This window comes from Molothrus ater, chromosome 5 (assembly GCF_012460135.2).
Source record: "Molothrus ater isolate BHLD 08-10-18 breed brown headed cowbird chromosome 5, BPBGC_Mater_1.1, whole genome shotgun sequence".
Taxonomy (NCBI): Eukaryota; Metazoa; Chordata; class Aves; order Passeriformes; family Icteridae; genus Molothrus; species Molothrus ater.
This window is the reverse complement of record NC_050482.2, coordinates 53,394,944-53,420,232: the sequence shown is the minus strand read 5'-3', so window position 1 is coordinate 53,420,232 and position 25,289 is coordinate 53,394,944. Positions and strand designations below refer to the sequence as shown.

General features: G+C 38.4%; 1 protein-coding gene across 1 annotated transcript in view; it reads left to right on the top strand.

The window, feature by feature from the left end:
* Window positions 1–25,289, top strand: part of POLR3B (RNA polymerase III subunit B) — a 71,804-nt gene that overhangs the window by 4,071 nt on the left and 42,444 nt on the right. The window contains exons 6-15 of the mRNA XM_054514916.1: window positions 1,776–1,876; window positions 3,662–3,753; window positions 4,394–4,511; window positions 5,537–5,645; window positions 12,551–12,673; window positions 14,216–14,332; window positions 14,824–14,958; window positions 20,447–20,608; window positions 23,866–24,066; window positions 24,452–24,545. Of these exons, the coding sequence (XP_054370891.1) occupies window positions 1,776–1,876; window positions 3,662–3,753; window positions 4,394–4,511; window positions 5,537–5,645; window positions 12,551–12,673; window positions 14,216–14,332; window positions 14,824–14,958; window positions 20,447–20,608; window positions 23,866–24,066; window positions 24,452–24,545 (1,252 nt within the window). The remainder of the gene's footprint in view (window positions 1–1,775; window positions 1,877–3,661; window positions 3,754–4,393; window positions 4,512–5,536; window positions 5,646–12,550; window positions 12,674–14,215; window positions 14,333–14,823; window positions 14,959–20,446; window positions 20,609–23,865; window positions 24,067–24,451; window positions 24,546–25,289) is intronic.

Genomic DNA, 25,289 nt, shown 5'->3' with positions numbered 1-25,289 from the left:
TCAAGAATTTAGGTATTAATAATGCTTGCTTACTGTATAGCTAAAGTGACTGTACATACAGAAGGCAAAATAAATGCTTATAGAGCATACTGACCTTGAGTTTAGAACGAGATACTCTTGTATCTCATGTATTCTCATTGATGCTTAATGCTAGTGCATAATTTCTCTTTATTTTCAGTGTGCTGTACACAAATGGAGGCCACAGTTGTTTTCTTAAATAGGGTGCTGCTCAGGTCAAGCCTGGGTGCCTAAAAAAAAAAAATTAGACAGTTAGGACTCTGCTGTTGTATTTCTCTGTTGAAAGCTCATAAAATTCCTTCCCCAAACCACCTAAAATCATTAGATTTTCATGAGGGTCTGAGTGTATACCAAGTCACACTTGTCTTTTACTTTCAGGTGTCTTTAGTAAGACATTACCTTCAGGAAGGTGATGCAAAAATACACATGCTGGAATATTACACTGTAATTTGTATTTTATATGTGTCCTGTGTTAAAAAAGCACACACAGAAAATACCAAGGCATTTTTCCCCCAAGCAGTACTAAAGAGGCTGTCTAACTTTCTTTTTCCCCCAGTCCTTATGGGAGTTTCATGAACTATTCATACAGATGAATTTAAAGTAATTAGAATATGGAAATGTTCTCAGTTACTTTTTAATTGGATGTAGTTGCTGGGAGTAGAATGGCACCTAGTTTCCTGCAAGGCATGGCTTGAAAGCTGCTGGGATATATTAGTATTTTATTACTGGAGAAGAGGTTTACTGTGTAGTGTGGAGAGGAGAAGCATCCAGTTTGTGATGATTCTTGAGGCGTATTTTTCCATAGAGCTGCATCTTCAATAAACAGCATGATCTTAATTGCCTTTTATTAGTACATAATCAATACACTGAAAGACTGCAGAAGTATAAATGTTCAAGTCTGACTACTGCTAAACCTGTAATCCTGGAGCTGAAAGGTAAAGCATACTCAGTGAGGTCACGAATGACCTGCTGTGAGTGGCTCTGTTGTGTTCAGCAGATGCAGTAAGGCCTGTCTTGCATGAAGAGACACAATACCTTAAGGGCTGGCAACATCTTAGGGTGAGGCTGGGGAGAGCAGACCAGAAAGATTGAATTAGAAATGATTGAGCCTTGAGGTATCTAATGCCCTAGATATGTTTATTCTACTTCTCTTGGTCTCCAGGGAATTTGCAGATTCCTGCAAATTCTGGGAATCTTTGCAGGAAGCGATTCTGTAGTGAGCCTTCTGTAAGTCATCATTAGAAACGGTACCATATGGTGAGGTTTGCTCATTCTGGTAATAAGGTAATTGTGTCTCTCTCAGTCTTGTGCCTTTCCATTTCGTCAGACTTTATATGGCAGCACAAGTTTTCAGCTGTTGGGAATCCGCATACAGAAATGTCCCTGAGCTGAGCACTGCTCAGACACACTGTGGTCTTTGTGCCAGCTCTGCTGATTAGACCTGTTTGTTTAATTAGACCTGTTGGTTTAATTAGTGAGTTTAGAAGTTAAGCTGTGCAGTGCTGTTTTCTGAAGGCACGGAGCTGCTTTTGAAAATCAGAGCAATTGTATTTGGATTTTCTTGGATTTTGTTTTAAACAAAAACAAAACGGAGAGTTTGTCAAATATTCTTCAGGTATGATGAAGATCTTGCTGAAACTTTGTTTTGCTTGATTTCTTTGTGAGGATTTACAGGACAGAGCAAATACAGGCTGTTTTAAGAGATTCTTGAGCTTGAAGTCAGCACCTGACCTGTTTCGTGGCTTTTGTCCTTTCAGTGCCGCCTGAGGGACATGACCTATTCTGCACCGATTACCGTGGATATTGAATACACCCGAGGCAGCCAGAGGATCATCCGCAATGCGTTACCCATTGGCAGGTGAGACACCATGTACTGAGCTGCTGCTATCAGTTTTCATTTGGTGCCGTGCTGGGAAGTGTTTTTACTGCAAAACAGATGTAGGCCAACCTTGCTTCCTTGTTAAAAGAAACAGTGAGCAGGCAAATCTCCATAAACAGCTATACAGGATTTTTTGGGTCCAAGATCTTGTTTTGCAAAAGCTTCTGATAATGTCTCCTTCCAGAGAAGGATGGATATAAGGATGAATCTTGTCTCTAATTCTGTTGATATAAAACCACAGATGAAAATGCATGCCTGGAGCTGCAAGCTGCATTATTGTAAAATGAAATGAAACATGTTTGCTTTGTAGCCAAATTACTCAGTCTTTCAACCATAGTATGTAGACTAGCATCTGTGGAAGGTGGATGATAAAACCAGTAAAGCAAGCATTAGTTCTGCTGCACAAGTTAAGCTTTCATTTAAAATTGCTTAAGTTACGTTACTAGACTGGGTTTAAGGGCATACATGCAAAAAAAGTTTTTTGCTGTTAAAAACTGTTAATATCTAGTCATTATTTCCATGGGAAATAATTTTGTTCATCTGTCCCTAGGATTACACTTATTTTCTTTGGCCAGTGCTCTTGTTTGACATGCAGTTTGGACTGGGACAGATGTTTCACTGGAGTTTTCAGTAATGGCATTTAAGTATTCCATTTTACCTTATGCCAACTGCTTCCTGTTTCTGATATAAATGATATATTCTCCTGTTTCTTAAGCCAATGCATTAAGCTTAAATTGTGTGTGATAGATTTTGCTTGTCATATGAAGCTTCTGATCTAGGAAGCACTTTCTCAGTGAAATATAGTGACAAGATCTCCTTTTTTTCCTCTGCAGAAGTACAGAATTTGAGTTCATCAGTTTACTTTTAAGATATAAGAATATGAAAACAGCAAAGATTTAAAATAATTTATGATATTTGAATACAAAAAGCATAGCCGAATCTTGCTTTTTATTGAAGTAAATTTAAATGAAAAATTTCAGAGGTTGAAAATATTTGCGTGGTAGAACTCATGAATAATTTTTGTCAGTACTTCATCCTGTCAGGTCCTGAAGACCTTCATGAATGCAGACTGCCCAGCTTCCCTGTGCAGCTTTTGCATTGGTTTGACTGCCCTCATGGTGAAGAGGTTTTGCCTTATATGCAGTCTGTGAATCTTTAGTTTCTCTTTTATTTACTTCCCTAAGCACTGAATTTCTTAAAATTTCTTGCAATCTCTCTCCACCACATGTTGCTTCATAAAATGCTTGCTTGCAGGCTTCACTGCCAGGACACCAGGGAAATCAGAGTTACTACTGGGGAAATTTCATGCTTATGAATTAGAGGCACTATCTCTCTGCAGCCAGAAGGTGTCATTCCTGTGTGGGAAATTAGATATGACCTAAATTTATCTTATAAAAACTGGTAACAGTGGATCTGCAGTGATGTGTTCTTCTCTGCAGACTGTTTTGGGAGCCAGGAGTCTTTGCACTAATTGTCATTTGCCTCTGTGACCCTGCTTGTCACAATGCCTGAGTAGCTGCATAACAATTAAATAGGAAGTCTGTGTTTTCTACTTGCAGGTGTCCAGTTTCAGGTCTCCTTTCAATTACATGTTCAATGAAATAAGGTGGGCTTAAATGAAGACCTGTTGGTTACAACATGGATGAGTTCTGATCACCTTAAATGTGTATCTCCAGTTTGTTCAGCCTGGTTTTTGTTATGAATTTGACTATTCATATTTTTCTGTCTGAGTCTGAAGTAAAATTGTAACTGGTTTTCTTGCAGAATGCCTATAATGCTGCGTAGCTCCAATTGTGTACTTACTGGGAAAACTCCAGCAGAATTTGCCAAACTAAATGAATGTCCATTAGATCCAGGTACATTTTCACTCATGTTCTTTTTTTTCCCTATCTCTGCTTTGAGTTTTAAATCTTTTTCAGCAAAGAAATACCTCTTTGGTATGTTTCCTGCCATCATGAAGTCTTTGTGGAAACTTCTCAAGTTTCTGCTTGCGACTAAAATAAATTGTCAGGGTTTTGGTTGAGAACATGAATAGTTGGTATTTGCAGACAACGTTTTCAACACCAAAAAGCAACACTCAAAATTTTGAGTATTTTATTTTGAATTTTGTGTATAGTGTTCTGCAGTGATGTGCTATGGGAGGAAAAAGATGGAATTCATTCATTGAAAATTAAACAGATTAGGAAAGAGAGGAGTATGATGTCCTCCAAAGTGGAAACTCTCCTTTGTCATTGCCTTTTTTTAAAGCAAGAATAAAGTGTTACATAGTATTATTTGTTATCTAGAGAGGAGTTGGAGGGTTTGGTTAAAAACCAAACAACTTCTTTGGTTTTTATCTGTCAAGTTTGTTCATTACTCATTCTTTTAAAGGAGAATTTACTCTCCCATTTTGTACTTATGGTTTACTTTCTAACAATTTATGTTTAAAGGCATATTGGAGGAGCCAAGTAAGGTGCAAGGGTACTGACGTGCAAAATATTTTTTTCTGTTAACTAGGTGGCTATTTCATTGTTAAAGGTGTAGAGAAAGTCATTCTTATTCAAGAGCAGTTATCCAAAAACAGAATAATTGTTGAAGCTGATAGAAAAGGCACAGTTGGCGCTTCTGTTACCAGGTATGGTAAATTCCTACCATTACATAAAGGAGATAAACCCAAAGATTTGGAACTTCATTGTTGTAGTTGAAATAACTGTGGAGGTTTCTTCCTAGTATAGTTGAACCAGAAAAAAGCTGTAGATATTCAATGCTCCTGTCTTGCTACTGTCATTTTGTATGCTACAACTTCAGCCCCTAAACAGTATAGTATTCCTACAAAAATCAATGAGAGTTGTTCATGTGTTTCAGGATTCATCTCAGATTAGGAAAAGCAAGTTCTAATTTTTACTGTAACAAAGCGCACTTTGTAATTGATGGTGTTTGGTCTCAGTTTGCAGCAAGTAACATGAAGTTACTGCAGTGGAAATTGGATGTAACCTTTGGTCTGCCTCTCTACATAAAATTGGCATAAAAACTTCTAAAGGCAAGGGCAGCTGAGGAGGAAACAAATATTTTTGTACAACACAAATTACTGAAAATGGCAAAGTAGTCTAAATTTGGCCTTTCCTCCTTGATCAAGTTTTGTTTCTATTTTATTTGGCCTTTGGTTCATTGTTTTTTCTTTTTTAAGCTGCATTCTGGTCTATTCTATTGTGCTTGTCACTAATCAGTTGTGAGAGCTGTTTTTTCTACTCCAGAGGCCTCCCACCTCTCCCAGATACTCTGCTGTCTCTCAGTAAGTCTGGATGAGATTAATGGGGCACCAAGTGCTGTTACATCATTACCACTATTGCTGCAGTACTTGTTCAGTTTGACCTTGCTGGTTATATCAAAACTGATTAGCAAAGCATGTAAAGATCATTTTGCGAAGTACAGACTTCTACTTGTTTAAGTCAAACATTCCAAATTGTCCCCAGCACAGGTGATAATACCCTTGAAGTTACAGGCTGATTCCTGACTGATTTGATGTAATTTTTAAAAGAGGAAAAAATGGGATTAATTCATCTGAAAGATTGTTCAAGCTTGCTAAGTTCTGTACAAAAGATTTTAGGAATCAGTGCAAACACTCTGTTTGACATAGTATTATTTTTATTTTAACTTCAGTTCCACTCATGAGAAGAAGAGCAGAACAAATATGGTTGTGAAACAAGGAAGATTTTACCTGAGGCACAACACTCTGTCAGAAGATATTCCGATTGCTATCATATTTAAGGTAACATAGTTGTTTGTTTGGGAAAAAAAGAAAAAGAAAAGGGGAAAAATGCTGTGCTGTAGCTCAAGAATGAAGATTGACAGCAGCTCTCAGGTTAATATGTACAGAAGGACTTGGCAGGGCTTAGAAACGGCATGTTTTTTCCCCCTGGGAAGTAATTTTTATTGTACAGCAAAAAGAAGAATAAGTGCTGTATTTTATTGCAAGGAGAACATTGCTGAGCCAAGACAAATACCTGCCACCCCCTTACTCTGCCTTGTGACGTGCCTCTGTTGCTACAGGTGAGAAGCATTCTGGTTATGAGCAGTGTTGCAAGTTGTGCTAAGGGTAGTTGTTTCTGGTTTTCTGTCTGTGGAATCAAATGCATGGATTATGGCCAGGAGAGGTGGTGGGTGGACGTGGTCTGTCCAGCTGCTGGAGAAGGCAGTAGGGCATGGGCAGGCCTTTGGCTGAGAGCTGTCCTGCCAACAGCTGGAGCTCCTTCCTGTCCTGTCCTACTTTGCTGCTGCCTGTGGGCTTACAGCCTGGTACATTGCGTGTGCAAGAGGAAATTGGGCTGCGTCCTTGAAAGCTCAAAAAAGTCTGTGGCTGGAGGGATCTAGGCAAAACTCTCCTTTTGTGTTCTCTGTAGTGGGTTACAGCCCAGAAGGTTCGGAGAGGTGGTCACAGGAAATGATGTGCCAGGAGGGGGCAGCATGAGGTTGCAGCATCTGAGCTGGTCGTGCCTGCAGTGCAGTTTTTATTTACTGGTTTGTCTGAATTACCACAGCGCTTGGTGTGCCTTGGTAGTAGCAAATAGTTTAATCATTGGGTTTAGACTTGAGAAGTAAATGGCTGTTACCTCTGATTAAGCAAATCTCTTCAAATAAGAGAGGAGATATCTGGTTTTAGTGACCGGGATTAAAGGAGTTTGAGAAGGTATTTATGGACAGAAATGTACATAAAAGTACCAGAATTAAGTTCACAATTCTTGTGTTGCAGGAAAGTGTTAATGTGGCTCTTAATCCATCGACTCCAATACCAAACTGCTGATTCCACCTTACCTTATAGACTTCTATTACATTTTGTCACCCTGTGCTGGTATAGACCTCACATAGAGTGACTGCTCTGGGTTGTTGTCTGAGGAGATGGTTATTGGCTTGTTTATCTAAGCAAAATTGTACTGACTATTTTATTACCTTCTGACGATGCTTGCCGTAATTATCCCCCTCTTCATAAGGATCTTTTATATTTTAGATAATATTCCTTAATTTTTCATTTATTAATTGAATAAGGGGTTACAGTTGTTATAAGTTCTTGGCTGTACTGCTTTTCAGTTATTTATATTGATTTAAATACAGTATCCAATTAGCTACACCCACTTTAACTATTCTGAATGTTCCATTCCAGCAGTTCTCATGAGTGGTCATCTTTTTTACCCCTCCTTTAATGACATGAAATTCAGGGATCTTCTGTCTACTTCTGGTGAGTCTCCAGCTGGAAATGAAAGCAGTCACCAGTTTCCAATTTTCCTTTCTTGGGCATTGCTGTAATGTGCTATTGCTTCATTTTATTTAACTATTATAAGCAAGATTACAAACGCAATAGCCCTCAGCCTAGAGAATCCCAAACTTAGGGATGCCTGTCTAACTTCTGCTCTCTCACATGGCAGTATTATACACTGGATATTTGTTGGAAAAGCAAGGAGAATAATTCCTTTATGCCAACACCCAAACCTTGGGCATGAAGCATGTGTCTTTCTTGTTACTAGTAGCTGTTCTGCTTGTGATGTAGAGATCCACATCTGCAAGGGACAAAATTAAGTCATATAGACAATCTAAGGTCTGAAGTTATGACTGCCTTTGAATCCTTAACTTGTACTGAAACAGCTACATGTTTAATTTCTAATTAAAAACTGAAATGAGAAAGCAGTGGCAAAAATCTATTGCTCTGCATTTCTTCCCAAATCAGCCAAGTTCTACAGACCTCTGTGTTTTGACTAAGAAAACAAATAGTAATTGGTTGCCATTCAGTGCATTGGCCAGCTAGAGGGGACAGTTTGTCAGGGGCTGTGTGAGAGACTGAGCAATTTTTGATTGTCTTTCTAGTCCCTATAGCTTTAATTGACCTGATGTTCTGTATGTGACTTAAGAAGTAGATCAGGTGCAGAAAATCAGAAGAGAAAGCAAGTATTCCAGATCTATAATCAAATGTGTATTTAAAGCTACTGCAAGGTGGAGGTGTACTAGTATATCCTCTAGACATCTTTGTCAAAAGCAAGGACTGGGAAATAGAAAACATTACAACCACTACCAACTGACAGAACTGAGGCCTAAAATTCTTAGAGCTCCCTAGACTAGAATCTAAGGTCATCCTTGTGTTTCAGGTATAAAGTCATGGACAGAGCTGCATGCTAGGGGAAGACCTGAACACAGTGTTCTCAACCTTGCTTTTAGTGAGGAATGAGGGGCTTTTAGTGAGGAATGAGGCACTTGGGCTGTGGGGAGCTGTGAAATAGAGTTGATCTAAATGTCGTTGATCTGGATAGATAGGGACTGGATTGTGTGGGGTCACCCTAAAGGAGGCATCTGTATTCAATTCCTCCTCCATAACTGCAAGCCAGAATGACCTTGTCCTGTTGCTTTTTTTTTTCCTGCCATCCAGACCTGTAAGGATCTTGGGGATGGGCGTGTTTAGAGGTTTTACAGCCAGTTGTGCCAAACACATGTAAGTTGTGGTTTTGTGAAATTTAGCACATTGACCACAACTAACTGAAATTTCATAGGCTACAAAAGGCATGTACCTGGCACTATTCTAGGGCAGACTTGGGGTATCTGCTCTTTAGATGTGTGGGAGTTAGAGCTTTGTAGCTGTGTTAGCTTAAACAGTTTTCCCTAACCTTTCTTCTTATATGTGACAGAAGCATTTGTGCAGTCCCTGTATGTGGAAATGCAACTTTAATTTTGAAGTAGTGGCATAAAGCAGACAATTTTGCCCCTTAAGTATGTGTCTGTTGCAGTTTTTAAAGTTCTGTTAGCTGCCTTGTAATGGGAAATAAACACAGCTAATTTGCTTCCTGCATACTTTGTGATGCTTCTTCATTAGTTAATATACATATGCAACCACAGGGGTATTTAGGGTATCTCGAGCTGTTTTGCAACCCCAAGACACCTTTGTTCTAGCTTTGTCAGTTGTCCACATCTCATAGGGCTGTGTGAATTGTGCACAGTGCTCTTTTGAATATGTCGGGCTAGGAGGTACACATGCTTTACCTGGGGGACTTGGACAGTTCCACGTAGCAGTGAGCATTGGAGGAGATGTGGAATATTTGTGTGGTATGAAAGGGTGTTTCTATCCTGAAAATCATTCAAGTTGGAGGTAAGATGGTGCTGCTGCTTTTGGAAGTTCCCTACACTGAAGGGAGTTAGAGCTGCTCAAAGGTAAGGGCTATTTTTCTTTTGAGTTTGTGGTCTTGATTTGGTAGGTTTGAGTGAACCCTGGCAGCTGAAGTAAGTGAAGGTTGCGTGCTGTATCCAAACTGGTTAGGGAAGAAGAGGATTATAAATAACCTACAGGGACTTAAAACTTGAATTTTATGACCTGAATCACTGGATGAAGTATCTTTAGTTTATGTGGGAGCTGTAAGAAACCGCTCTAGGACCTGTGGCAAAAGATTTGAACAGCACGTTGAGTTTCATTTTTACAAACCTGCTTTAGCCTTGGAGCTGTTATAAGGTGCAGCTGTAGAGGAACAGCTGGGTGGTGGTGTGACTGGATCTGCAGGATTATGGATTCCCATGGCTGTTGTTTCATAGCTCGTATCTTTTGAATTATGAAAGCTCCAGACCAATTCTGTCTGTGATGTCAATCTTGAACTTCCCTGACATCTTTTTAATCCAGTCATCTGCCTGTCTCTGTGCTGTAATTTAGCCTGATGGACTGCAGAACTACATTCTAGGGAAGTGCCATGGAAACGCCTAGACATCATCATTAAGACATGAGCTGGGGGAGGAAGAGCTGGGCTCACACTCTCATATGTACCTGTGTGTGTGCACACACAAAGGTGGACACACACACATTTGGGCAGAGGGAAGCTCCCCAGTCCTAGGAAGGAGTTGAGCCCACTTAGATCACTTTCTCCCACTAGAACTCAGAATGATCTGAATATCCTGAATGCTTGCTTTGCCTTGTCTGTTTTATGTATGTTGACTGCTAGCCTTCAGCTGTGGTCTTCAGCAGCCTGCTCCTGTCTCCTTCCTCATCGTTTCACTGCCACTGTTAAATTATGCTTTTACAACGTCTCCTTCCCTCCTCCCCTGTAAAATTATCCCTTTGTGACATTGCCTTCCAATCAAAAAGAAACAAGACATCTTGTCTACTGCTTTGCTTCTATGTTAATTCCCTTTCCCTCAGCTTTGTCCCAGGACTGCAAGTGTTTTAAGCGTAGGGCCCATTCTTATATTGCATGTCCTCCATGTTTCTGTAACACAAGCAACAACCAAGGAATATTTTGTTACTGACCTCATGATGTTACAGGCTAATTCTGGAGTACTTCTCCTGTATTGGTTTGGTTTTTTAGTTGTTTGTTTGGTTTTTCTTGGAAGGGCAAGATCAAGGCCAAATTTACTGAAAACCAAAGTGTTAAGATTACAAATCTGTCTGATGGCAGCGTGGGCCTGCTGCTTGTCCTTTCAGTATTGCATGTAGGTGGTTTTGTGTATACAACTCTGCTCAGGATGGTTGAAAGTATAAAGGAGAATAAACAGGTGTATTTTTAGGCTGTTGTATTAGCACATCTTTTTCAGTCATTTGCCTGAGTTTTAGTCATTACTCATAAATTCGTTCCATTCAATTTGCACATATTTAGCAATGCAACATATGTTGTTTGTTGACAGATCCTAGCCTTTCCCCTCAGAAATTTAGAATTCTCAGATGATTTTGCTGCTACAAACTCCAGCTAGAAAATCTATGCAGGCATGAAGATCTGTCTTACTCTCATCCTTTCGCTGTGACACTTGATCAGAGAATTCATCAAGACAGAAGAAGTGATCAACCCTCTTTAATTTACTATGGCTTTCAGTTTTTAATGGATGAAAAAACATAATAACAATTCAGATTTACTTTTTCCCCCCCAGATTTTATATGACACTTAAGATTTGGTTGCCATCCTAGAATTAACCTGATGGACAGAAATAGGATGATACCAGCTTGCAGTTGGTGTGCTTTAGATAAATGTATTTGTATTATACGTCCCTAGAATGGCACAAAAATTTTGTTCTTCTAAAAACTTCTAGAGTAAGTGCAATAATTGTATTAATCTAGTTGTTGTTCCTAAACTAGTTCACTGGTTAGCTGTTAAATTCTAGATACATGGAACCTTACTGTTGTGAAGCTTTTGTGCTTTTGTAGACTTATCTTTTGAGTCTGGCGAGGAGGGAATTTTGTTAACTTCTCTGCTGAGATTTTTTTAACTACTGTGTGACCTTATTTAAAAGGGTGAGGAAGTGTAATAATATTTGAAAAACAGAGATCTCAACCACAATAATATCACACAGCCAACTTCTGGTTCTGAAAACAGCCTTGAGATCAGAGGGGTAACTACTTAATGGGATCAAACTAAGATGAAACACTCATACCTATACCTGGTGAAGTAACTGTATCTTGAGTTGGCACTCAAGTCTGTCTGAGATCGTGGAATTGTGGTCTGGGCTTTGCATTAAAAGAGGAGAGTCCTCACACTGTTCTGGGTGTGTGATACTTCTGCAGCACTTTTAATTTCTAATAAACCACAAGGTGAAAAGACAGTGATTGAATTTAAAGGAACTTCAACCACTTCTTTGTTCAAAAAGAAGGAAATTAAAGAAAAAATGCTGAATACTTCACAATTAGTGCAACAGTTTTGCAAGGGAACAGTGTTAGCTAGGTGTTAAGCAAAGTGACACTCCAGGAAGGCAATAAGAAGGGAAGGTATTTCTGCATTTTTGAGGAAAATGTGAGGTTTTGGGGTACTGCCAGTTTTTAATGAGAACCAGAATACTAGAGTCTACATAGGCCGTTATTTACAATGGTCTTTGTGGCAGGCACTTTGGAGAACAATGTGAATGCGTACGTAACTTCCTCACAAAGTTCTGAGAAACATATTATAACTCAGCCAGAAGAGGTTTAGTGAGATTATTCCATTTCTTGATATGGCTGAGCTCCAGGCAAATGTGTGAAGGGGGGAAGCTTTAGCACCATCTGGAATCCACAAAATCCTTCACTGCTGGCTGCCACCTTGAAACACTTACTGATAGAGAAATTTTTCTAAACCTGTTAAGCGCTTTCTTAGTTTATTAAGCTTCTTCCACGGTATAAAGTCTAACAAGGTGTCCATGGACCAGTGAAATAATAGAACGTCTTTCAAGTGGAATTGTGTAGTGAAGTCATCTTCTAAATGCAGAGAGCTGCAAAGGGGGTAAAGTGTAACCATTTCTCGAATATGATGAGCTACATCACAGTCAGTGGAGTTTGCAAAATTGCTTGTGGTAAGAGACTGTGAGTACTCCTTTAAGAAATTTCGCCTTCCTTTCTTTATTGTAGATTCTGACTTGGCTTTCATTGTTAAACACTTCGGTTTGTTTTTGCTCAGTATTTTTTTTCCTTAAGAAAAAAACAACAGAATTTAACTCCTGTCAGTGAAGAAAAGAAAGAAAACCCCAAACAGGCTCTCCAAAAAGTGTGTGTGTTCTTGCTGCTTATCAAGATTTCCATTTAACGTTCTTCCATAGCTGGAATATGTGCTGCCAGTGCCAGATGGCACAGATTCTTAGAGAAGAACTAGCTCTTGCTTAGTAGTAATACAGACAAACAATACCAAATTAGCATAAGCAAATGTCAGTGAGTTAACATAAAGCCTGTGTTATTTCTGCCTTTTCTTCTTTTCCTAGGCCATGGGTGTTGAGAGTGACCAGGAGATTGTACAGATGATTGGCACTGAGGAACATGTGATGGCTGCATTTGCTCCTAGTCTGGAAGAATGCCAAAAAGCTCAGATTTTTACACAGATGCAGGTGTGTCTTTTCACATGGCCAGAGACCATAAAAATCAAGACAGTGGATATTGACCACGTTGCTGTGTCAGCAATGGACATAGACTTTCTGTTTTAAGATTTGTTTTGCGGGTTTCTTTCAAGCCAAGGCTTTTGAAAGGGTCAAGACTTGCCAAACGTGAGACTTGGCTCTCATAACCTAACTGGAGAAGAAAAAAATCGAAGTCAAGCAATGCTTTGTTTTCAGAAGCCCAAGGTTGTGTTTTAATAGCACAACCCTGTAAAAAAAAAGTAGCAATGTCCATAAAATCAGGAGGGTTTGTTGAAGACATTTTTTAAAAGGGAATTGCATGCCCCATTTTGCTGAAGCCCTGTTGATGTGACTATGACCATTTAATCATGAGTAGATGTTCTTCTGTTTTAGTCTCCTGTATGAAGCCTACGTAGCAGCTACCCTCTGTCCTGCTAAAGGCTCAGCAAAATTCTCTTAGCTCATGCACCTTTTTTAGTTAGCCAGAACATGGGCCATTTTGCTGGGAGCAAATGGGTATATATATTGATCTGCTAGAAGAAGCTTTTAGAGATTAATCTTATTTCTGCTATTTCATTGTAAACTTTGTCAAACCATTCCACGTGTGATGTTTTAATGTTTTGAAGTGAACATCTTTCTGGTTTTCATCTTTGGGGGCTTTTGAGGGTTCCAGTTAGCTTGAAGAGCTCCTAATTCAGAGTCAGATGAGTAAGTGAGCTGGAGCAACACAGAGGAATGTGAAGTATTCAGAAAGTTAGAAAAACAGACCATTTTCTGTTAGAAAAACAGAAATACAGAAGTTATTCTGTGCCAGAAATGTCAAATGAAGTTAATAGAGAGATGGCTCTTTGTGGAAGAGTGTAACAGGTGGAAAGAATAATCTGTCATTTAGTGGAGAGGGTGACTCTTTCACATAGCTTCATGACTTCCAGGCAGAAACTTCCTGTGTGGGCTTGGATAGCTTCTTGACTCATCTAACTAGGAATTCTGCAGATTGATTGACAGCTGGTAGGAGAGTAAGAATTCACTGTAAGGCACTCCTGGAGACAGACATGGATGCCATACAGTAGCTTTTGGGGATATTAAAGAGTGAGGTTCAATGGTTTAATATCTGAATGAAATTTAGCAAGTAAACAAAAGAACTGAAGGTGAAAAGTCTAATTAAATAAACTGGATATCTTTGGAATTTATAGAATCTTTTTTTTCTACATCTCTGCCATATCCTTTCTTTTAGTATCATAGTAATCATGAATTTCCACTTTCCATTCCAGATGTTACCAACCTGTGACAAACACATTGCATGCATAGTTAATTGTGTCAATTTTCAGGAATTTTTTTGTTAGTTAAGTTTTGGTTGTAAATTAGTATCACTTACATCTTTGTTATTTTGCAGTTTGTTTGATGTTGATGTTTGTATTATCCATTGGTGGTGAGATTGCACTGGTTGAGGAATACACACATAACTTGACGTGTGTGTGTATTTATATATGTTGCAGTTCTGATATTAACTCAGGTTAATTCCTCACTTCACAGGCCTTGAAGTACATTGGAAACAAAGTACGAAGGCAAAGGATGTGGGGAGGCCCAAAGAAAACAAAGATGGAAGAAGCCCGAGAGCTGCTGGCATCAACCATTCTGACCCATGTGCTCGTATGTAACATTCTGGGAGTTTTTTAAACAGGAGTAAGCTTGTATGGTTATTTATGGTACGAGCTTTGTTGGCAGGGAAAAATGTCTTTGATGGCTTTGTAACTGAGATAAAGTAAATCATCCTCAAAATAAAGGGGAAGACTTGGATTGAGTCAAAAGAAATCTTTGTGAAATCCTGTACTATTGAACTAATCAAACTATGCACTCTTTTCTACATAGCCAGACAGTATCAGGTGTGAATTCAGGACTTTCATCTTTCATGACCTATATCTTTATTCTGATTTACTTTCATTTGCTATCTGTTTCAAAATCACTAACATTTATTTTTTGCATTTTTAAAGAAAGTGAAGCGCTGAAATCCCTTTTGTAACTCAGTCAGCCCAGATTACCAGTGATTTAAATGGATGCATTTGTCTGAATAAGAACGAAGGAGCTGATCCTGAAGTGTTGATATGTTTTTGTTTTGTTTAGTTTTTTTGGATTTTTTTCAGGTGAAGGAATTCAATTTTCGTGCCAAGTGCATATATACAGCAGTGATGGTACGCAGAGTAATTTTGGCTCAAGGAGAAAATAAAGTAGATGACAGAGACTATTATGGAAATAAACGTTTGGAGCTGGCAGGGCAGGTGAGTTTTTACTTCAGAGCCAAGTGTTTCAGGGTTTTGTTACTGTCTCCTCTTAAAAGATGCAGAATAAGGAATAAAGAGTATCCCTGTCTTCTCAATTGAAGCGTTTTCCATCTAATTTTATTTTTGTTGGCTTTTCTGTGTCGACTCATAGATCTGCTTTCATGATTGAGACTAATACATCGTATCTTCACTTTTGTATTGCCTCTTTATACCAAATGAAAGGACAGAGCAGTGCAAATAGAGCATCAGTCCTAGTTTTGGCATAACACTGCTAGTGTCGAGAAGGCAGCAGTAAGAGCCATTCCCTAGTCTTCCCCTCTAAGCAGCTGGGTAAGGGAATAAACTGGGACAAAGGAGGTGCCTGCATGTCATGTCCAGGCTGTCCCATTGTGGAGAACCCAGCTTGTGTACCAGCTCAGAGAGCAGCCACTCAGGCCTCCTGTAATTTGGTGCCCATAAGATTGCTCATTTGTTGTCAGCTGCCTCTCTGGCCTCTAGGGTGGCATGAATTAACAAAATACTCAAAGTTAACTTGTGCAGCTAATGGAAGTGGATTTGTGGAGTTCTCTGCTTGAAGAATTTTTGCACTGGAGGCAGAAGCAGTATCCAAGGGCTGCAAAGGAGGGAATGGTTTGAGGTGTCTGGCATCATCTTTTTGCAGAGAGGGTGGCAGTTCACAGCTCTTGGCTAAACTGCATTTTCCTAATGCTGGAGGAATTTGCCTGTCAGGTAAAGGAACTAATGCTTAGCTAATGTGTCATGGATTTTTCCTTGCCATGTGTGCTTATTTGCTTAAACAGTTTATATTAGGATTGGACTTCTTTGCTTTTCAGTGCAAAGTACTGATGCAAATTGGTGTTTAAGTAGTTGGTGTCACCTGTGGTTATTGATCATGCATCAGAAATTCAGATAAGTACACAAAATGCACTTATTTCTGGATTGCAGAAACTGCATCTCTGCATCTCTGCTGCTCATGGCGTTTGTATTTGGATTTCTGTTTCTGCACACATAACAATATTTGTTCATTTTTGTTCCTATCCAGTGGAAATTCTCATTTTATTACACTTTTTAAGATTTGTGCTTGCGTATTGTCTCCTACTCCTCCTTTCCACCCTGCCCTGCCCTCTATGCCCATATGCAACACACAGAGTACAATTATTTTAGACTAAAAAACCACATGCTTTGCTTCCTGGTTTTCTGAAGAAATTAAGATGGCACTCTTGAACACATTGAAAGCACAAATGCAATGAAAAAAACTTAACTTTTTCGGATAAGAAAATTCTTTCTTGAAATTATTGTCTTTACTGTTCATCAAATTTTTGCATCAGTGCTGAGGCAGAATATGTTTCTAAAGTGTAAGGAGTAGTAAATGGCCATTAGTGCAGCATTTCAGTGCAATAAATATTTTAAGCTGTGATGTGTTTCTTGGGTTTCTGCTGTAACCACTGTAGTTCAGTATGATTGTAATCAGTAAATTAGTTGTTGCTTTGTCATCAGATTGTTCTTATTTAACTCGATCAAAGGAGTAGTTTGTTTTTTCCTAATACTTCTAGAAGCAGAAAGTAGAGCAGGTAAAGAATTTTCTACAAGCTGTAAGAAAAAGGCATCTGCTCACACAGATGTTAACAACCAAAGTTGTTTTAAATTATGTGGGAAAAGGTTTTAAATGTCACATCATCACAACAAAGCCAATGCATATTTTTCTCTATATCAAGAAGACCTGTTGGGGGGTGGGGAGGGTGTTAACACTTGATTAAGAATAGTTCTTTCTCTCTTGTGATATTTTAAATGCTCATTTCAAGCTGAGTGGTTTAATTTCCCTCTGCTATTTTTTTGGTGAAATACTAATTTTGTTAGATTGCAGACTAAATAGAGTCGAGTTTTGACAGTTTCTAGGTGTTTGTGTTTCGCTGAAGTTTGTGTGGATAAAATGGCTGTTGGTGGTTTGTTTTGGTTTTGTTGGTTTTTTTTTTTATGCCAGCATGTTCCTGGAATAAAAATCCTGTTGATTAAAAATCTGAATAAATTATAAAAAAAGAAGAGATTCCCATGCGAGGAGAGAAACACAGCGGTCTAAACAGTGTAAAGACATAAATGGCATTGTGTTTATAAAAATGCGTGAAAACAATAGCTGCTAATTTCACACCCCATGGGACAAGAGAGTATGAAATGTGCTTTAGCTTTAGATAACAGAGTTGTATCCACTAGCCAAGCTGGTTTACAGAGCTTTCTCTTAGTCTGTCTGCCGCTAGAGCCTCAGTAGGCCAGGTGCCAGCTGAGGTGTTAGCAAAGCCTACCGATTTCAGGCTTAATCTTTTCACCTACCTTTTCTCTTCCCTTAATGTGTTCATTATTTGCTAAGCATTACTCTGTTCTTTGTCCTTTTTTTTTTTTTGTTTCTAATGCAGCTTGCTTTGTATGTGTGAGATATGGAACAGCACCAAAATCCGGCACCCTGGAAAGCAAGGGATTTCTACCCTGTGACAAAAGAATCCTGCCTTGACTTCAGAGATTGCCTAATCCCAGCTGTTCTGATAATATAATTAAGGCTGCCTAATGTCTTTAATTTTGCAACCAGTTTGTGTGAAAGGGAGAATTTGGCACTCTAAAGGCTTAAACGCTAAATAGCAATCTCAAGACGCCTAATTAGAATTCTCTGACATTAAGCTAATTGCTGAAACTGTATTTCAGCAGCTTAACTTCTTTATTAATTTTTCTTAGGATTTTCAATGAAAATCAATTGGTGAGCTGCTGGTATTTTTTTTTCTTACATATAATTTGCACTTTAGTGCTCCTTTCTGAGGCTGAAAGGCCCTGGACTAACTATGAAATCCATTGAATATTATCAGTGGCATTCCATCCTCTTTCTTTAATCTCTTGCTCTTGGCCTAAATAATGTGGCTATTGTGAAATTCTTCTTTGCCAGATAGTCAGAACTCTTAGAGAGTCTGTGAGTGAAATTAGCAAAGTATGAGGCTTTCCAGACTGGCAAGTAGTAAGAAGTTGGTGTACTTGGGGTGTAACTGACTTTATTAGTTATAGAAGAGGAAGGGTGGTGTGGCTTTATAATCCCCATGACATATGGAATGACAAGATTCTTGCAGTTTTTTGATCAAGAAATCAAATATGAAAACATATTCTGAGTAATTTTTTCAAGTGTTTAGTTAAATGTTTCAATCCTGCTTAAACCTGTTTAGATCAAATATTTACTGTAGTTAATTTCAAGAGTTTAAAAGACTTTCTTATTTAATAAGACTATCAGCCATCTTAAAATGACACCTTTCCTCCTCTTACTTTTTCCCTACTTCTGAAACTCTTCCCTCATAATCTTGTTTTTGGTAACTCCAGTGTATTATCCTTCCTAATACAATGCTTCATGAAAGCTTTTATTTCTGGTGGGAATCTAATTTAAATTAACTGTGATATCACAGGGGAGTTGCAGGTGACTGGATTTCTTGTGACAGGGGTGAGAGAGTAACATTTTGCAGCTGTTAATGGTATTACAAACTTCAGGAAGGAAAAGAGGCTCTACAGCACCTTCCTCTCATTCCAAGGTCAGGTCTAAACAACCTGTCTGTCCAGAATGGCAATAGGATTCCACTTTTGTCACAGGGTTAAACGTGCTGTGTGTGTTGTCACCAGCTTTACAATGTCATTTGCCAAATGCTTTGGTCAGCCTAGCTGGAGCATGTAGGTAGAGGAAAGGAAATGAAAGCTAGTGGCCCATCTTTGGGAGAGAAGAGTGAGTGTGGTTTACTTTCTTGTTTCCAGAAAGTAAGGAGAGGTGGGGACTATGTCTCATGGAGACAGGTAAAATACAGTTTAATTCTGCATATACAAAAATTGTATGGTACAAATTACTCCAGAATGTCCTAGCTTGTGATGGATGAACACATAGCTTGTTCTACACTGGGTGCTTTGTGCACTGTGAACTACCATTCCTGGCACTGAGAGCAGTTGTATTTTTGGTTCTTCTGACACTTGTAGCTGTTGTGGACTCAGGTCCCAGGACAGGAATGCCAAGCTTTAGAGTTTACACTGCTTGCTTGCAAAGCTAATTGTTGTGAGTACTTAAAATGTATCATGAGGTGCAGATTTAAATATTTTGGAAAACTATTGCTGTTGCAAGGAGAGGCTGAGCAAACTGCAGAAACAAAGCAGATTGGAGAGCAAAAAAAGTCACATCACAACTTTGGTAGCCTTTTCCTTTTATGGCTAGTTTAAGAAGTCATTAATATACAGGAAATAATTGTGTTAAAATGCCACACTTTTGAAAGGTTCTGTTGCTGGGTTCATTTTAGGTTGATTGTTTGGGGTTTTTTTCCTATTCAGCTGAGATATGTAGCTTTACTGCCTAAACTGTAGACTTTTTGGGTTGTTGATTTGTCTTTTTTAAGAGGGAGATGTAAAGAGTATTGCACTTCCCAGATAGTAGCAGTTCTATAAAACAGTGACAGATGTTGAACATCCACAGGTGAACTCTCTGTGGGTGTAATTAGTTTTCCACAGATTGTGATTGGCAGAAAGTAGCAGGATAAAAGTCTGTATGAGTAAGGAAGCTGCCTATGAAACCTTAGATATGTATTAGTGTAAAAATGAGTCTTGCCTCCAAATTCTGTGTGTAATTCAGGGTTGTACATTTAGGGTATTAAACCTTTAAAAGAGTTTCTAAGTTTAGGGAGGAAGTAAATCAGCTGGATTGTATTTGTCCTGGTTCAGGGCAGATTTTGGAGAGACCCCCCCAAAGGGGCTTCTCTAGGTAAGCAGATTCAATCGGCCCCTCCTCCCAACCAGTCCTGGAGAAAATACCTCCTTAGAGAAAAATGAGAAAAAACTGTTTATTAAACAATAAAACCTAAACAATGTTAAACAATAAAACCCCTTGCTACTCCAAAAGAGATGACAGACTGAGAAAGTCCCCTCCCCAGGTTGCAGCTAAGCTCACTCAGCCTCTTGTCAGTCCCTCCAGTGCCTCAGCTAGCTAAACTAACTAAAAGCAAAGGAGAGCTCTGTCCCGCTGTCTGTCCATCCGCAGACAACACAGTCCAGGAACAGGAATGTGGAGGAGTGAGTGCAGTGTCTGAAAACAGACTGCACGCTTCTTCTCTCCCTGCTTCACTCTCTGGAACAAGTCCTAAAAGTGCAAAACTCATTATTCAGCATAAACAGAACAAGACAACTGGGGATAAAAGCATCATATAGTCAACCTAGGACAGTAATGTAGCAGGATAGCATAGAGAAGTATGGCTGTGCTAAAATATTGTGAGGGAAAGATTAAAGCAAAGCAAAAGGGGATAAGTGCATGAACTTAGACCATTCTAGTTAATTTCTGTTAAAAGTTCTCTAATACTGTAACAAGGCAAAAACTTGTGGTAAAACTATCATTTGTGAAACAGAAAAGTTACATTTTAACTGACAAGTAGTCTCTTTCCTCATTTCCTAGACTTGAAGTATAATTTTTCCCTCTACCGTTTTGTATTTCCAGCTTCTTTCTCTTCTGTTTGAAGATTTGTTCAAAAAATTTAATTCTGAGCTGAAAAAGATTGCTGACCAGGTGATCCCCAAGCAGCGTGCAGCTCAGTTTGATGTTGTGAAGCACATGCGGCAGGACCAGATCTCCAATGGCATGGTTAATGCCATATCCACGGTAAGTACTTCTGTTCTCATTCTAGGATGCAAAGCTTTTCCACCATAATGAATGATGGAAATGTGTACATTTATTTTTGATGAATCTTCTGGTTTTGGTTTGAAAAGCAGATCTATTTAATGATTTTTATAGATTAAATTTGGAAAACTCTGTCAGGGGCAGGGCGTTTGGAATTCACTGAAGAATCAGTAATCATCAAGCATTTTTTATTTCAAATGGATGTTTCACTTTTTGAGAAGGAATGGTAGAAGCAGGCAAATTTATAATAGTGGTCATGGTTGTATTTATCCAGCTTGACTGTCTTCTAGATTCTACTTGACTATGTAGTTTTTTTATTATCTGGATTTAGCTGGGGTCAGGTTACATCATTTGTACAAAAGATTTTTGAAAAACAGCAGGAAAACATCATGAGCAGGAGGAAAAAAAATCCCCTCAACCTCAATTTTGAGGTCTGTGAGGGCAGTGCCTTTTTATTTTGAAGTTGATGAAGTGAACAAATTTGCAGCATAGAAGTTTGTACTTCTCTGCTAATGGTACTGATCTATTTAACAGGGAAATCTGCTGCATGCATAATATTAAAAAACCCTGATAATTACCCTTTAAATATTTGCCTTGGATTTTAGCCTGTCTCTGTCCTCTGCTGGAACAGATCCTTTCCTTCATGCCAGTGGACAAGAACAATAATAGCTACTAACTTTGTCTTTCATCTCAGATATCTGCAAGAGCAATTTGTGCGATTGCTCCTGAAATCCAGCTAGTAGCTTGTAAAAGACTGAAATGCATGATTTTTAAAAGAAATTAGATTAGTCTTAAGTATTTTAGAAGCTGGTAAAAATTGTGGAACCTAATTTTTAATCTTTGGTGCTCTTGAGAGGGCTTTTCTGCCTAGTATGAAACTGAGGTTTTTCTTTGGTTCTTGTAAACAAATTAATTCCACATATTCCATCCAAAACCACCAACAGTCTGTAACTTACAAATCCCAGTGTTAAAGCTTATCACTGTTTAATTTTATGAGTGCCCCAAATGTAGTTAAATCTCCACAGTGCACATAACCAAAACAATTGACAGATTTGTTTCTCTAAATGCTAGTGCTTTCTTCTAGCTTGTGCCAGTTTTTCCATTTGGACTGACAGAGATAAATCTCCAAGTATTCAGTCCATATTGAGTAAAGTCTTGTTCTTCCTGTGTCTTTGGACTTTTTTTTTACTGCCACATAAGCAGTTAAACACCATCTGCTCTTAAGCATTGAAAAATAATTTCTCAGGAACAATGCCCAGTGCACACCATTCAAGAGATTAAGCAAATACCATAAAAATGATTCTTGGAAATTACAATCTCCAATCTCACCAGAATGCTTCAATGATAGTCTCAAAGAGCATGAAATAACTGAGCAGATTCATAATTTCGCCAGTAGCATGCAAAAGAATTCATAGCCCTACTGCATCAGCTGTACAGTGGTGCTCGGTGATGTTTGCTACAGGTCCTCTCCTTACCCTGGAAAACCCCAGAAGAGAAGGTAGGGCAGGCAGTAGTGCCACAAGCCTGATGGACATCTCAGCATCTGAAGAATCACCTGATGCCACTGAGGGGGCAACTTCCCATTCATAAGAGTTCTCAACAGGACATTCTCAACAGGGGTGGTCTCACAACTGCCCTGGCCTCTTTTGATTTTCTTTTTTGTGGACAACTTTTGAAGGATCCACTCTGTCCCTTCCAAAGCCCAAAGAATATTTTGGTTAATGTCTTCAGGCAGCATTTTTACTTCCCTTTTCCCCAGTCTTTTTGATTTTAGACTCTTCTGGGCAGCAAAGGAGAAACCACATACTTATTTAGCCTACAGATGCAATACTTTCTAGTGTGAAGAAAAACTGCTGATTTATTGTATTCTTCCACTTACACTCCCATAACTCTCAGTCTTTACAGAACGAAATGGTCAGTGAGTGAACCGTTCCCAAAGATGCTGAACAAATGAACAGGTTTCATTTGACTGACTTGCCATTGGGCATGATGTCTTCCCACTTGCTTTTACAAATTTGAGACTATTTGATAGTCTCCGGTAGAAGACTGGAGACTATCAAAATAACAAAACCATTCATATGGATGGTGTTTTCTTCTGTTGATCACTGAATGGGATTGTGCTGTTAAAAGTGGAAATAAAAAAGCCAAGCAAATCACCCTCTAAAAGGGTTTTGGTGTAGTACAGCAAGAAAGCTTCAAGTTATTTGTTAGTATTGGTGAACTGAGTTTGACAAAAAGGGTTCAAGAACTAGCAGAAGGCAGTCCTTGGGAAAATGTTATCTTTGGACTGAACAGTAACATGGTGCCTGAAGTAAATAGTATTTCAGACAGAAACTTGCTGTATCTACTGACTCAGTGCTGAGAACTGGATATGGAATAAATGTCACAAAGGCAAAACTTTTAACACCAAATTTCAAGATTGCAGTAGAGTTTATTACATCTTGCATGGAAGCATATTTGTGTCCTAGAACATGCTCTGAACTCCTCTGTTGTTGTGATTAAAACCACAAGTGAGAGTGCCTGTGACAGTCCTGAAACACAAAACCTCTGAGATGTTCATGTATCTTACATTTCATATTTGGTGTAATCCAAACAGAAGTTGGGAGGACCTGCTCCTCACACACACACACACACACACACACACACAGACACACACAGACTCTCTTCTCTGGGAAGGACACATCAGTGAGTCTTTTTCCTCTGGATTCCAAAAACAAAAGGCTTCAAAAAAGTACAGAGGGCTTTGATGTCAGACTTCTCCAGCATAAATAAATGTCTGTGTTTCCTACAGAAGTAACAAATCATGAAAAAGGCAAAACTGAAGGCTTGTGGGATCTATTGTAAAAGTGTTATATCACTCCAAAGACCTTTTTTTCCTTTCTTAAATACTAAAAAAAATTTATAAAACAAAACCAAAATAATTTAATTTAGCTAAATTTGAGTATTAATTTACCTATGATGGACAGATGAAAAAGACTTTGTGTAATGGAATATGTAATAGCAAAAGTATCCTCTCATCTGAAAGAGCAATCCTTTTGTTTCAACTTCTCTTTAACACCTAATACAGATATGCTATAACTAGGAGTTTATAGGCAGATAGTAGTTAGAAATTTGATTAATATAAACGGGCAGCATTTGTGTTGGAAAGCTCCTCAGATATCATTCTGTCTACGCTCTGGAAAAAGTCAAGACAAGGACAAACTGCACAATTTTTTTTTAACATTAATTTTATTCTACAGGGAAATTGGTCTCTAAAGAGATTCAAGATGGACCGCCAAGGCGTGACACAAGTCTTGTCCCGCTTGTCTTACATATCTGCTCTGGGAATGATGACCAGGATCTCTTCTCAGTTTGAAAAGACAAGGAAAGTGAGTGGTCCTCGATCACTACAGCCATCTCAGTGGGGGATGCTCTGCCCTTCTGACACTCCTGAAGGAGAGGTGAGGAATTTCTATTTTGCTTTTTGTGTTTCTTGTCCTGACAAATGGAGACACTGTTTAATTTGAAGTAGGTGGTCCTCCATCAGAGGAATAATTCTGATGAAGAAGTATCTGCAGAGATAAATTACCCTCAGCCTGGTAACACAACTTGTGTGACTTCTTACATCCTACCTGTTTACATCCTGGTCCTCCTTACTATATTGTCTTTTTTTCTCCTGCATAGACTGTCTGGAAACAGTTCTGAAATCATTTGGCTACATGAGAACGACATGAACAGGTCCCATTTTTCCAGTGGAACTACTTGTTCTCTTTTGGTGAGAGCAGAAGAGAAGCAGGAGTAACCCTAAACCCCTCTTTGTTCTGTAATAAACATTCTGTTTTCAAGTTGAACACAACCTGCAGTGTTTCTGGAAACATGTACCAGTATTTCTGTAGCGGCAGCTTCAGGAAGAAAACCATGTACAACAAAAACATCAGTTGTATTTATTTGAATCTTATTTTCTTTGACTTCTGAATCTTGTTCTTTTGGCTTTCAATTTAAGTTCTTAATAGAGCAGTAAATACTACTGGCTATAAATATGAACTTTTTTTATTTTTCATTAAGAGATCTGAATAGGATTGTGAATAATACATCTGATAATGATAAATACTATTTATAATGAGATGTTGATGTTTAGCAGATAGATATAGAGATAGGGTGGTTAATTAATGTATTGTGTAGCCTATATATTTATTAGCTTGTTCTGATCTAAAACATTACATTTCTTGATTAAAAATTTCCTTTTATATTTATTAATTTAAAATTTTCAATTTATATTTCTTTATGTAATTAATTTTTTTTTTTCATTTATTTAATACAGTTTGGTTTGATGAATTGCAGGTCTTTTTGTTTTTGTCAATCATAAAGTTGGGGAGAAGAATGTTTGATGGTTTATTTTTTACATAGAAAGTGGTTTTTAGTTTGTGGTTTTGATTTGTTTTTTCCTATGCCTGTGGTTTGGAAGATGGCCCAATTATTAAACGGATATGTAGATCTTAGAGTTTTTAATTTCAAATCTTGGTTGGTGAAGAATTTTTGTGGTAAGAACTTTGTTATTGTTTTTCTTAATGGTATATTACTTTTCACCAGTCTTGACTTTGATTTGTTGCTGATGAGAGTTAGGCTTCAGAAACCCTGTAGTTCTTGGATCACAGTCAACAGCAGATGCTGCTTTCCACAGCAA